Genomic DNA, 14,855 nt, shown 5'->3' with positions numbered 1-14,855 from the left:
AGCTGCAGTCCTGTTCTGATTTCCTCGAGCCATCTCTTCATGGCAGGGTTGGCCAGCCCTGTTTTAGCAGACCCTCATCTCTCAGCCAGCAGTTACTAAAGCGCCTTTTTCAGACCTTTTGGCCATTGACCCATGGTGGATCATGGTCATTTGGCACATGCTGTGAGGGGACCCCAGAACACGAAGAAACTGAATTTGTTCAGGGTTCATGTATCACTCATCAGTGGGGTTGGGTCACAGAACCTTGTAGAACAAGCCTCATTTCTGAATGAAAAAGCTGCTCTAGCAATCCTTGGCTGGCAGATAAAGGAAAGAGAGATGACTTACGCTTTCTCTTGCCTGAGAGATGGAGGGTGGGAATTCTTTTTGGTGGTTAGTGATGCAATGGGTAAAATCTTCCATTTATTAAAGAGAATCTATGTTGTGGTTGTACAGATTGCCCAGCTGTGGTTAACTTCTATGAAAACCATTTCCTGCGTACAGTATAAAGAAAGTCTTCTGCTTTCTCTACCAAACTCCGTGGGAACAGACGTTTCTCTTTGTTGAAATCTGCTGCTCTGCCTTAGCAAAGTGACATCCTGGGCTCAGGCTGAAACAGCCCCATTCTTTTGATCGCCGTGTGCAGGTAATTGCTTCCCAAGGGCTCCTAAGCACTGGATTGAGAGGGTGCCTGACAGGGAAGCTGCTGGTGCTGGTTTGATGATGCTTTTTGAGGACAGGTGGGAGCAGCCCTGAGGAGGTAGGGAGGTTGGAGTCTAAGCCTCTTGGAGTTGCCCATTGAGGTTCACAGGATTGCAGCTTCTGGGAGGCTCCAGAAGGTACCCTGGCTACGGAGTGAGCCAGGAATGTTGCAGACACCACTGTGAGAGAAATCTGGTGTCAGGGCCCCAAGCAGGAGTGCCAAGCGCTGAGAAATGACCTTTCTTATCACTTCAGCCTCATCAAGTGAAAGGACCATAAAGCGTACTCCCCTCCAGACAGAACTTTGAGGTGTCAGGAATCCCAGCTGTGTCCAACTTCCATGTCCTCGCATTTGGAATGTAGCATACTTCTTCAGGAGCCGTGGGAAGTTTGGAACGGAGGGGGAGTCATTTCGCAAGACGTATGGTAGCCAGCACGCACGAGTTTCATTGAAAGCCATGTGGTTGTGTGCCTAGCCATGTCTGTGAGAGCAGCGCAGGCGTGACTCCTATCCCATGAAGTCCCCGTGATGTAAAACAAAAGGAATATTTCTGCTCTGAGGACACCCCCACATCCTGAATCTTTAACCTGATCTCCATCTGGGAGGTGCCCAGGAATTTAACATTTATTTTGCGTTGACATCCTGCCATTTTCCTGAGGAGATAGAGACCTGCCGGGGAGGGAAGAAAGCTGAAAGTCAAAGCAGCGGCAGAACGCTGTGGTTTGGGAAAGCATGCCAAGTCCCTAATCAGCAATTAGCCAAACAATCCATAATTGAGGCACGTTTATCTTCGGTGCCCTGTGCTTTGCTTCTCACGGTGGCTGGTTTGAGAGATGTGGCGTTTGTTCAACTATGTTTCCTGATGGGAGTGATCTGGCTGAGTGTGGCTCCTGCTCTCAGACCAGGCAGGTGGCCCGCAGACCCACAGTGGCTTAGCACTGTCACAGGAGAAAGCCACCAAGGCTGTCCTTCCGAGAGGGCATTGACTGCTAGCGGCCAGGTCCTGCTTCTGCCTCTTTTCTTTGCTTCTGGCTGCTGTTGGCTGGGAGCCTGTGTAGAGCCAGGATCTGGAAAACACCTGTGCCCTCCTCACTTGAGCTCCCAGGCTCAACTGCCTAAAGAAAAATGTCACTATGGGCTCCCTTAGAAGCTGTATTTAATAATTCCTTTAAAATCCTGCCTCAGAACTGTAACTGGTCTATTTGTGTTGGTCAATAAATTATTCTTCCCAGCTGTGCCCAATCATACAAATGAAAGCAACAGCAGTTTGCACCTCGGGAGAATATCTCCCTCCCCGGCATCGTCCCCATTCCCATTAAACTAAAGGTTTCCACCTTGGAAAGGCAGGCCTTCTTCACTCCCCAGCTGCTATAAAATGATGGAGGCCCTTCCTTGCTCTGCCGTGACCCCCACCATGGGAATAGTGTAAGGAAGGAAATTGCCGGAGCAGAGGCAGGAAGGGATGTGGCGTTATCTCCTCCATGGGGAGTGAGATGAAACCACAGGGGGTGGAACAAAGGAGAAAGGAAATTCAGGAGTATCGTTTCCTAGAGGTCTGGTGGGCCAGCCAGAAGGTATTGTTTCTGTTTTTTGCCACTGACTTCTGCCACTTAACCCTTAGGCATAGCAGGCCCCCAGACCCTTACGAAGAGTATCCAGGTACCTAAGTGAATGCCTCCATATTGGCCAGAGATCTCTGTGCTCACCATTGGCCTGTCCAGTTTAGGACTCTGCTGACGATCCTGTAACCCTTGGCCTTTTCTCTAGCCACTGCTCTTCCGCTTTTCAGAGACTTTCCTGATCCCTTTGAGATTTCCCAAATATTTCTCCTTCAGATAGGATCCTTCACTTTTTCCACCTCAGTCTGTCCTGAGACATTGCCAGGCGTTTATAGAGTGAGGTACCAGAGTTAAGTAGCAGTCAGAACTTCCTGAACATCTGAGAATACTGTCCTACGTGTTACACGTTAATTACAGATTTGTTGCAGAAGGGAGAGAATACCTTTACAGGTGCGGGCTCCGGCAGTCCCCACCTGCGCCAGTGGACCACAGGGAGCATCAGATTCCAGGGCGGACCCGCCGCAGCCGTCACTGGGTGGTGGTGCAGTAAGCGGTCCCCAGCCTCCCCTTCCTGCCTACTTGGCATAAGAAACAGACAAACCCTAACAGAGCAGTATTCCGTAAGACTGCCAACCTGGGCTCCAGAAACTGGCAGTGGCATCAAAGACCAGAAATCAAACAGAAGACAAGGCAGGAGACTGTGCTAGATGAAAAGGTAAAGGAGGCCAAGGAGACCTCAGATGTAGTGCCTGGAAGGAGGGCATGGGATGACTGTCAAGGCCATCTGGAGAGGCAGTGAGGGGAATGTGAGCAGGGACTTTGGATGACACCGTTGTATCGGTGTCACAGTCCTTGCATGCAGTGTGAGGTGTCCTGTTGAAGTGGCATGATGTCTGCAACTTAAAAGTGGTCTCACGCCTCCAAAAAAGAACATTTAAATAGAGAAAGCGGGGGGGGGTGGGGAGAGAAAGCAAATGTGACAAAATGTTGATAATGAGCGAAACTAAGCAAAGGGCATTCAGATAATAGTTGTTCTCTGCTTTCAAGTTTTCTGTCAGCGTGACATTTTTCAGACTGGAAAGTTGAGAGTTTCTGCCAGACCATACCAAAGTTGTGCTGAGAGCTGCCATCACCCACCCCTCAGAAGCCATGGTGGGATGGTCCCTCACGTTCAAGCTCACACTCAAACTCCCGCTCGCCCAGCTGCAGTACAAGACCTTGTGGGTTTCCCAGTAGGTTTCTCTCTGCGTCTTACCTGTGAACTGAGCACTGCAGACGCCCTGGGCACCAAGGAAGGGTGGCTGGCGGGGAAGGACCTGTTCCTCCTGAACAGTCGTCTAACTTTGACCTTCTTTGAAAGGTCTGCACTAGGCAGATTAATAAAAACAAACAACAATTAAAAAAAAAAAATGGCCCTGGGGCGCCTGGGTGGCTCAGTGGGTTAAGCCGCTGCCTTCGGCTCAGGTCATGATCTCAGGATCCTGGGATCGAGCCCCGCATCGGGCTCTCTGCTCAGCAGGGAGCCTGCTTCCTCCTCTCTCTCTGTCTGCCTCTCTGCCTGCTTGTGATCTCTCTCTGTCAGATAAATAAATAAAATCTTAAAAAAAAAAAAAAAAAAAAAGGCCCTTCGTGGCAAGAGTCCCAAGCTCACTGAGCTGGCTGGTTTCCGCGGCACAATAGACCAGTAGAGGACTGTTCTTCACAGAGAAAAGGGACATTAACTTTCTCTTGGTGTGTGATGCTAATAAACAGTGTCCAGCAGATCCCAGAAAAAAAAAGCTTGCCCCAGAAAAAAAGTCCTTTTCATTGTCACTACAGAGCCCCTAACCCTAGTTACTTGTCTCAAGGTGAATGGCCTTGATTACAAGAGTGAGCAGGAGACGATGCAGGTAGAGGAGAACACTTCATGGCTGACTGAAGGGATGGTGCGTCCTCTCCAGGAAGAGCTGTCCGTGTCAGCAGAACCACGTCAGCTGGAGTGATTGGCCTTCCAGCATTAGCTGAGAGGCCAGAGCAAGGCGCAAGCCGCCTCTGTGCTCCACAGACAAGGAAGCAAGAGCTGGAAAGCGCTTTCTGTAATACATTGTTTCAGAAGAGATGAAAATCCAGGACTTTGCCACCAAAATAACCAGGTTTGTTTCAGAGACATGTTTTAAAGATGTGGCACAGCTGAAATCAAATCAGACAGACTTGGGGCGCCTGGGTGGCTCAGTTGGTTAGGCAACTGCCTTTGGCTCAGGTCATGATCCCAGGGTCCTGGGATCGAGCCCCACATCAGGCTCCCTGCTAAGTGGGGACCCTGCTTCTCCCTCTCCCTCTGCTGCTCTGCCTGCTTGTATCTCTCGCTCTCTCTGTCAAATAAATAAAATTTAAAAAAAAAATCAGACAGACTTAAGTATACTTCATTCTTGGACTGGTGTAAGAGCAGTAGAATTGAGTGGCAGATCCTTGCTATTTGTGTAAACACTGAAGCTGCTACCATTTGCTGGCCTTTATGTCCCCTTTTGCTGAGAGATGCCACTTTGGTGGGGAAGGAAGGGCTGGCACTGTATCAACGTTAATAATAGATTCAAGAGTACTGACAATTTTTTAGCCACAAAATGTTTTAAAATCTTTTGGAACTTCTTGTCCGAGTTAGTATTTTCCACTTTCCTGAGCTCAGTGTCCCATAGAATACTGCCAGCACAATATTGGGAAGTGAACGCGATTTAAAACTTCTCCCTATTGTACTCCTGGCTTCCAGGCCATTTCCCTGAGTGCTCAGGTCTTGGGCTTTGGGGCGATTGCTTAGAGATTTGCACAGGTGAGGCGTGAAACTGGCCCAGGGAATCGGGCTTTGCTTTTCATTCCTACAGATTTCAGCTAAGTCCAAAGAAGGTCTAAGAGAGAACAGTGGTTCCAAGCAGACAACTCGACCGAAGAATCATCAATGCAAACTTTCTTCCCGTTTCTCAGGGAGTAGCATGCCAGTTCCAGACCCATTGTACGGCTCTGGAAAATAGTCCATGTGTGAGTTACCAAAAAAATCTACTCCTGCCTTGTAAACAGATGACAAATACTAAGGAAACTGCGTATCTGTGCCAAAGAATCTTTGTTCCAAATAATTTGCATTTTAGTGGTTATGCAAGTTACGAGACGGAAGGCATAGTGGAGCCAGGCACTGTGTGCTGAAGTTCTAAGTAAAGGTCACTAGTGCTTCCTTGTACGTGTGTTGACCCTATCCTTGCTGGTCCACTTCTGCACTACCTTTTCTGGCTTGTCCGTTTAAGTGCAGCATTGACTCTTTGTTACGAGAAAAAAAACTCATTTGGATAAGCCCATTGTCAAATCACGGCGATTCAGTTCACTGAACATGTAGTACAGCAAGGCTTCGTGCCACGCTGTGAGTCAGGCGGCAATGAGTAAGACACAGGCGCTGTGTACAGGGAGCAGGACAACGGGAAGTGAGAATGCCACACCCCCCAAATTAGCAATCATAGACGTTAAAGTGCGGAACGGTCCCCAGAGGCTGGTTGTCCCCAGCTCCAGCATCAGCCAAGTGGAAAAGACAGGCTGGAGGTCAAAAGCACTGAGTACTAGTCCCATATCTCCCTGTGGGAACTCGGGCAGTTTTCTTAACCTTCTTGGATCTTAGTTGATTCATCTCTGATATATGGAGATTGAATTAAACAGCCTCTCAGGTGGTCCCTCTTTTGTGCCCTCACAGTCTGTGGTTATAATTAGTCCATATGACAATCTCCTCTATTACATCGTCGCCGCCAAGCCAGAGATCATGCCTTATATATGTGTGTGTCCCCAGTTCCAAGCACAATGTCTGGGATACAGTCATTTCTCAGTAATCTGTTGGAGGAGTACAATGAATGACGGACTCTAAATTCACTCCCAAACCTAAAATTCTGTTCTGTGGCTGGCTGGGTGCCTGAGGCCAATTTTTAAAAACCTTGGGGAAAGATGCGCCCCTTTTCCTTCATAGACAATTGCAGTGTCCTGTCATCCTCTTTTTCCACTTAAGTACTTTTCCTGGCTCCTTTCCAGCACCTTTTTTTTTTTTTTTAAGATTTTATTTTTATTATTTATTTGACAGAGAGAGACACAGTGAGAGAGGGAACACAAACAGGGGGAATGGGAGAGGGAGAAGCAGGCTTCCCACTGAGCAGGGAGCCCAATGTGGGGCTTGATCCCAGGATCCTGAGATCATGACCTGAGCTTAAGGCAGATGCCCAAGGACTGAGCCACCCAGGTGCCCCACAGCCCCTCTTGTAAATAAACAGCAGGGTCCAGAGCGTCTTGATGGTGGCTACAAAACGAATTGGTTGAGTAAATCTGAGTCTGCACTTATGGGGCTGGAACAAAGACAACAAGTTACTATAATATCTTTCTGACAGACTCCACAGGATAGAGTTTATCACTTGGTTGCAGTGAATTTTGTTAAACTTACATTTCTGGTGCTAAAGAGGAGTAGAAGAAGTTTTAGCAAACTATCACCGTAAACTTTGAATTCAGAAAGGAAAAAGATGACTTTATTTTGCCTTTATTTTGTCCCTTTACTTTTTTGAGTCCTGAATCTTTGTGTGTGAGGTCTTCATTCGTGTCTAGTGCAGCATAGAACGTTGGGCTGGGTGCTGTGGAAAGGGAATTGACGATAATTGCTTATTGAGGGATGACTAGACACAATGCGTAAGAAACAAGGGCTTGGGGTGCCCGGGTTCAGTTGGTTAAGTGTCTACCTTCAGCTCAGGCCATGATCCCAGGCTCAGGCCATGATCCTGGGATCCAGTCCCGCATCAGGCTCCTTGCTCAGCAGAGAGCCTGCTTCACCTTCTGTCCTTCCACCTGCTCCTTCTCTCTCTCTTTTTCAAATAAATAAAATCTTAAAAAAAAAAAAAAAAAGTGTTAGTGGGAGCCTCTTTTCACCAGCATGCCCACTGCCCTCAACCATGCTCTTGTGGCATGAAAGCCTGCTGCTTAGAGCAGAGGTGAGCAGAGCCCATGCCGCTTGGACAGGCTTAGTCTTGGGTCATTAGAGGACTGTGACCTTCAGGAAGAGGTGGTTGAAGTGCCATTGTTATATTGGAAACATCTAGGCAGCAAAGTGCTGGCCATGTCTGAGTATAACATTATGGATGGAATCTGCCAGTGGGCAAGTGGATGGTGCGTTTCTTTGGACTTTGCCTTATAACAGGTGGATGAAGAGTCTCCTGAATGAAATACTGTGGGCTTCTGTGGCACAGCACACCACACTTTAGACCCTAGTCCCGAAAATCCATGGCTGGGGGTTGGGGGTGGTCTATCAAAGCCAACTCTCTGGTGTACCTTGCCCTTGTGGCTTAGGATCCAAAAAATAGAGAAATCGGGGGTTCTCCTGTGGTGGTGCCTCAAAATGCACCAGTTCCTGCTGACAGCAGAGCGGTCTCCCCTGGAATTCTGACCTCCCCGTCTCCACAGCTGCCAGAGTCCTGGGGGAGGCTGGTGCTGCTGGCCTCCCTCCTCTCTGGCAGCTCTGGGCAGCGCTGCAGTGCTCTTAGCCGTGCTCTTTCCTGTATGCCCGATAGATGAACCCTCAAGGCAGAGATAGGGCCAAGGTCATAGTAAATGTGCCATCCAGAAAGCTGTGATGGAGTGATGCCAGGATTGTGCCACAGGAGCCCCATGTGAAGGGGGTGCTGAGTGTGAGCGCTGGAAAGCCTGCAGGGACCCCACGTGCCAGGTTCCAGGAAATATGGGCTCTCAGTCATGATGAGCCTCGACATGTTTTGGCTACTGCTGTGAATATGTCCTTCACTTTGATTTAGCCTCAAATACAAACAAGACAGGTAATTTTGCTTTTGAGACTGTCAGATTAGGAAATCACAAACCACGTTCATGAGCCAATGAAGGCAGACCTGGAAGCTTTGCCTTAAAGCGTCTGAGCACTGGTGAAAATTTGCTGATGTTTAGCGGTGAACAAGGCAATGGGGGTTTATGGCTTTTTACTTTTCTGGAACTGTCTTCACTGCTTTGCAGCAAAAGATCATTTTCTTAGGCTTCTTGAAGTGCTTTGTCAGAAAGGTGGTATAATTTGGGAATACCATCAGAGCTATAGGCTGGGAGTGGGAGATGGTGTACAGAACCGAAGGGGCTACCCAGGTAAAAGCAGAAATTCTAGATTGTTATGAGCTGATTGGTGAATGAGTGGAAATAGAAATTACACCCCTTAGGATCCCCCAATTTAAAAGTGTTCTGAACACCTTTCATTTAAACTACAGAAATCTGATTCTCTGCCTCTACTTATGTGATCCGAGTGACATTATTGAATTCCTGCTGTTGTGCAACTCAGTCCATGTGCTGTAGAGAGATTTGGGGACCCAGAGCTTATGTGCCCTCAGAGAGAGAGGGCACACACGGGAAAATAGTGTTGCTACTAAGCATCTTGTTGATTCCCTTCAGAGCACATCCTTAGGTAAGTCTGTTAGTGTAGGTCATTCACTGGGAACCGTCCTTGGGAAGTAGGCATGAAGAGGTAGAGGGAGTGAGGTTGGGAAAGAGGGAAAGCCAATACGAGAGTGTGTTTCCAGGACTGCAAGGGTTCCTTGCCACCAGAACTTCTGAGAAGCATTCAGAGGTCCCCTTAGAATTGCCTGAGTGAGGACAGGAGGCTGGGCTCTGTACCCATAGCCCCTGTCCTCCATGAGGGTGGCCCCAATGCCATGAACTCCCATCACCTGCCCAGGCAGTGCTTCTGACTTTAGGCAGGGTCAGAGGAGCCCCTGCAGGCAGCAGAGGAAAGCCTCAAGGTGTGTGCTTTTGGTGCATCTTGTCAGCACTGACTCTGAACTTGCACGGAATTGGCCAGTATGGCGGCAGCTGGAATCTGAGTCCTTGAGTGTCTGCTAAGGGAGGGATCGGTGCCTAATGGGAGAAGGACTGAGTGCACTAGAAACACCACTGCGAGGCATCTCATCCAGAGATTGGGACAGGGTCCCAGGAGGCTTCCTAGAGGAAGTGGCCTCTAGGCTGAGATAAGACCAGATGAATGGGAGATGAACTGTAGGTTCAGGACTGTACGGTTGACGCTTAGATGGCAAGGGTAGATGTGGCGAGAGAAGATCAGGAAGAAGTTCACAAGGGAAGGGGCGTAGTCTTCATTGTAAGAGCAAATAAGGAGTCAGGGAAGACACATTGAAGCAGAAAGACACGATAAGGTTTCTGTTCTAGAAAAATCACCCTAATGACAGTATGTGGAAGGGATGTGAGGGTGAGCCGGTGAGTGAGTGTGGGACAGAAGAGAAGTCAGGGAGACCAGTGGAGAGATTGCAGTTCTCCGGGCGAGAGGCTATAACAGGGAGAGCAGGGGACACATAATGAGTTTCTCTGTCGTCACTCATGCTCTGCTCCTGGTAAATACAGCCTGTGTGCATGTGTGTGTGTGCGTGTGCGCGTGTGCACGCACACTTAGATGAGAGATTGGTATAGGGAGTGAGTTATCTACAAACGAATTTTTAGAAGATGTGAACTGAAAGCTCATAGAGAGCCATGTGGAAGATTGTTAAGCAAACCAGAAGGTAAAATAGCTGTGAGGAAATATCTCCGAGGAGTTCTAGCTTAGTCGTGAGATGGCACAGGGCACCGGGCTGGGAGTCAGAAAGAACTTGCTTTGTCCTGGTTCCGCGTTTTCTATTGGCTTGACCTTTGTTGTGTCATTTAACCTCTCTGAACTCTGTTTATTTGTCCAACTCAAAATAAGAATGATGATGCCTGCCCAGCCTGTTCTGAGTCGGTGTTAAGCTAACAGCGTGTGGTGGGAAATGCCCAAAACAGGGAAGCAGACATCCTCCTGACCAGCATGAATAGGACGAGGGTGTGGAGGGTCATGGTTCAGCCCCGAGAGTCGTGTGTTCAGTGTGGACACTGGCCTGTTTGCTCACTCTTGAGCAGGAACGGGGCATCCTTCACTGGCCCTGTGCTGCAGGGAGGTGGGGTCCAGAAGGGGTAATGCGACACTAGATCCCCTCAAAGTCTCTTCCCGCTATCCATAGCTCAGCGGTCCTCCTTCATAGGCCATTGTGAGAGGACGATGAGAAAATCGTGAATAAAGCACCTCGAGAATTAGCATTGTAGGCAAGTGAAAGGTATTACTGTTGATGTTATCAGAAGGCCTTGTGATGCTAGCTCACAGTTGTACACGTTTGACTCTCTTACATTTCCCAGGAAAACAGGAAGTCACTTCCAAACTTTCCTGCATAGTGGCATACGACAAATTTTAGTTTCCTAAAGAAACCAAGGGCCATGTCCCTTCCATAGTTCTTTCCCCTAATACCACCTTCTTACTAACTAGGTACATTCTGTTTTCCTTATTTTTCCTCCTGCATTTAACAATGACTGGAAACATGACCTGCCAAGACTTGAACTTGGGCATGTGGAGTTTCTCCCACAGTCCATGATCATGTCACCAGCAAGGGGGAACACAGGCTATATAATCCCTCGTTTCAGGGTGAGGAATGTTCTCCACCTCCTGGGAAAACCCAGGGTTCTGACTCACAGGAGTGGAAAAGAAACTGACCTTAAGAGTCCTTTTGAGATACTGTGACTTTTTGCCCATCAGTGTTGGGATCTGTTTCTCTTTCTCTTACAAGCATTCCCTGGGGTTTGAGGGCACGAATGATGACTGACTCAGGGTGGCTGGCATTTATTATACCTTTACTCCGTGCCAGGTGCTGTCATAAAGCACTTGACATAGAAAATACACTGCATGGACGCCTGGGTGGCTCAGTGGGTTAAAGCCTCTGCCTTCGGCTCAGGTCATGATCTCAGGGTCCTGGGATCAAGCCGCACAGCAGGCTCTCTGCTCAGTGGGGAGCCTGCTTCCCCCTCTCTCTCTCTGCCTGCTTCTCTGCCTGCTTGTGATCTCTGTCAAATAAATAAATAAAATCTTTAAAAAAAAAAAAAATACACTGCAGCCCTCTGAGTCACTGTTCACTCGGTAGGTGATAGGAAGCCAGGGCAGATGCGGTTCAGTAGCCTGAAGTCACAGAGCTGGAATATGAACGTAGGCATGTGATTCCAAAGTCGTGTCTGACTCATGCTGTGCTTCTCCCTGCCTGCGAGCACAGACCTGTCCTACAGAGCTTACAGAGGGCTTACAGAGGGCAGGGTTTCCTTTCCCTGGGTCCTTGGAGTGGTCAGAGTTGGTAGGTGGGAAAAGTGCATCTGAATTCCGGTCTACTTAGAGTACTCTCCACAGCAGACAGGAAGTGCCCTACATACAAAAATGGTTTCCATTAAGATAAATAGCCCGAATCTAGGGGACCCTGTGCCAACCAGTACAAGACATGGATTAAGAGTTTAATAGTTCTTATGTGGTACACATTTCATTTTTTTCACTTTCTCTAGGTTAAAAAGATCAAGTGGCATGAGCAGCCTTTTGGGGAAAATTGGAGCCAAGAAGCAGAAGATGAGCACCCTAGAGAAGTCCAAATTGGACTGGGAGAGCTTCAAGGAGGAAGAGGGCATTGGCGAGGAACTAGCCATCCATAATCGAGGGAAGGAGGGGTAAGAACTAGTAGATTCTACTGCTCTGAACACTCAAAAAATCTGAAATAGTTGATTGTAGACAGGCCACCCAGTTTAAATAAGCATGCACTTTTCATGGTGAAGCGAATTTTGTCAGTTTGTCGGCAAAGCTCTGTTCTAACGTGGGGCTGGTGCTGTGGGTGAGAAAAGAACCCTGGGGGTGCAGTATGGGAACAGCCCCGCTCTCGGGCCAATCATATTTGCCAAGCCGAGCTCGCCGAATGACGGGCAGCTCCGGTGAACTATAAGTCACCTCGTTTGTCACATGTTCATATCTGGCTCGCCGTATCAGCCTTGGCCTGATCAGAGTGATTTGGTCTTCTGAGAAGCCAGACCGACCACGGGCTTCCAGAGCAGAGCCAACAGAGTACCTGGATGTTGTCGTCTTATTGCAGATTGTTTCTGTCCGTGTCACTGTGGCCCAGGCTGGGGTTCCAACTGTATGACACGCCAGCCCTCACACGGCCCCTGGCTGTCGCTTGCACCCCTCCTCTTCACTTTGGAGTACGAAGAGGCTGTCGATACACTCTGTAGTCCAGAATATCGAGAAAGGCAGTGTTCAGTGAGCACTTAGGAACCTCAGGAGGAGCTAAGAAGCAAAGTTACTGCAGAACAGGGTCTATGGCTCGAGTTCATCACTCCATTCTGCTAACGGTGAAAAGTGTCATGTGGCTGTTGGTCTGGGTCCTCCCTGCCCCAGCCCCTCACCAGGAAGGGCTCTCCCTGCAGCACACAGAGCATTTCTGAAGCTCAGTTCCTTTGCCTGCGAATTGGGGTAATGATACCGCACTGGGGGTGAGTGTGAGGCTCTCCTGATAACGTGTGTAGCACGTGTATGATGCATACGTGTAATGCACATGGAGCACATAACATGCTTTGCAGAGCACAAAGCGTACATTAAGTGGTAGTCATTAGGTTCTGCGTCAGCTAAGTTATAATACAGACAGGTGAGAAGTTTATTTTCTGGGTCACATTTCTAACTTTGGCTTCGAGGTTATTTGAATGAACTTAGAAGCTGATCAGTATGTTTAAAATTTTTTTCTGTTAAATGACTTTATGGGCTTAGTTCACCATCAGACTTCTGAATCAGTCTATCGAAGATGGAATGCCACAGGGCAGAGGCAGAAGTGCCAGGGTCCTCTGAGGAAGGCCCAGGACAAAGCACAGGCAGGAGCTGCTGTTACTAGAGAAGGCCTCTGAGCTCTGCCCCAGACCTCTTCATCTTTGACTCTGCTCTGGTTGCTCACAGCTCCTTCCTCTTCTCCACGTCTGCCCGATGATCTAAGGCAGCAGGGACCTGCCAGTGTGTATGACGCTTTATTGGTCCTCTGAGTATTGATTGTATGGGTCGGACAATGTTCTTTCTGCTCAGGTTAATAGAGGTCTTATAAAAGTAGGGAGTGGTGCCGTTGAAGATAAGCAGAGCTAATAATACGTAGACTGGAAGAGAAAACAAGATTAAAAGGACATCTGCCCAATGATGAGGACTTTTCAGGCAATGGAAAATCACGTAACTGGATTCAGGAACTACTAACAGCTTCTAAGCGCCCTGCTTTCCCTACCTTCTCTGAGATTCTTACCCGCACCAGACGATTCGACCCATCTGATTGTGTTTTTCCAGTGGAGATCTGATGACTTCTTTGCTCTGCCTTGGGCTCTTCTCACCTTCCCTCTAGTGCCCGCCCCCACACCTCCACTCACTTGCCTTTCCTAGCTTTTGCAAGAAGATTAAAGGGGCCCAACCTTCCAGGGAACAGGGTGTAGCTCTGGTTCTTACCTCGGCTTAGCATGAGAATCGTCCTGGGGGGCTGGTTTCAGAGTTGGGGTGATAAGGCCACTCCTACGTAGAGCTGCTGAATTGAGAGTCACAGAGACTTGTATCTTTAACTCACTCCTCGGGTGCTTCTGATGCACAGCCAGGGTTGAGAATCACTAGACTGTAGCTTCGAAATTCTAGCGATGAGAGCAAGAGCTGCTGGCTGAGCCTTTCCAACACATACATAACTAGAGAGCCAAGTTCAAAACCAGGAATGTCAAGAAGGCAAGAAGATTTCTCCGGATAAGTGTGCCCAGTGAGTGCCACAGTGTTGAAGGAAAGGAAGGATAAGAACCAAACCTGTAAGGTCTGTCTGGGCAGAGGCAAGTCAGGCCCCCGAATTCTCTTACACAGATGCCAGCCACAGCAAAGGCACTACCGGAGAGGGGATACTCTGAGGGTGTATGTGGAGAGTCCCAAGGGCATCCCCTAGAGTAAAAGTCCGCTTTGCTGAAGCCAAGAAGCCAAGAAGCGGGGAAGTTGTACTTGGTAACATCTCAGCAGAGCTCCCTATGAGTGTTGATTGAATTCTGCTGTCTGTAAGACCTTTTCACAAGTACCAAAGTTAAATTGATCTCTTATACAAGAATTCAAGTCATAAAGGGTGGTAAAAATATTCCTGTTACACAGTCCTGAGTAAAATAAGATTGGATTGAGAGCAAAAGCTTGTGTCATGCTTTTTATGTTTTGGTACTAACTCCAATTCAGTCAATGCTAACACACCTTTCCCTTTGTAAAGACCGGATAGAATTTGAAGCATATTGGTCAGTATTGGGTTATCATCGTCCAGTTATTTTAAAGGCAGTTTTGCCATCTTGAAATACACACACAGGCATCTACCAGGTAGAGGGGAGTGCCAGAGGGCTGCAGAAAGGGAAAGGCTGTTAAAGGCAGGACAAGGAAGTCATAAATAGAAAGAAGGATTATTTCAGGTGAGGTCACCTCCATCTGGGGACAAAAGGGTTTTAGTAGGTGGATTACCCCACCGTCCTTTGGAGGATGAAGGCCCATGTGACATATAACCTTATCGGTGCTGACCAGAAAATTCCTGACTGACCGGTGAAAGGTTACATTCCTGGAGGGTTGAAACTGCAGTGAGGTTAGGTATTAAGTCTGGGTTGACTGACTTGGGATTTTAACCTACGTGACACCATTTTGGGCCTCAGGGTTTAACAGTTTATAGATGGGGATACTCTTTAGCAATTGGAACGATGAATAAATTTCAATAACATGGTAACACCGAGTTCAC

General features: G+C 48.2%; 1 protein-coding gene across 2 annotated transcripts in view; it reads left to right on the top strand.

Moving 5' to 3' along the window:
- Window positions 1-14,855, top strand: part of LOC111152855 (craniofacial development protein 1) — a 126,682-nt gene that overhangs the window by 105,315 nt on the left and 6,512 nt on the right. The window contains exon 6 of one of the 2 annotated variants that reach the window (XM_022511537.1): window positions 11,611-11,769. The exons of the other annotated variant lie outside the window; for it this stretch is intronic. Coding sequence (XP_022367245.1) covers window positions 11,611-11,769 — 159 coding nt within the window. The remainder of the gene's footprint in view (window positions 1-11,610; window positions 11,770-14,855) is intronic. 2 annotated transcript variants of the gene reach the window in all.

The sequence above is a fragment of the Enhydra lutris genome, unplaced genomic scaffold, assembly GCF_002288905.1.
Source record: "Enhydra lutris kenyoni isolate GAN:26980312 unplaced genomic scaffold, ASM228890v2 scaffoldscaffold30, whole genome shotgun sequence".
Classification (NCBI taxonomy): domain Eukaryota; kingdom Metazoa; phylum Chordata; class Mammalia; order Carnivora; family Mustelidae; genus Enhydra; species Enhydra lutris.
Note: the sequence above shows the minus strand (reverse complement) of the source record. Positions and strands in the feature narration are given on the sequence as shown.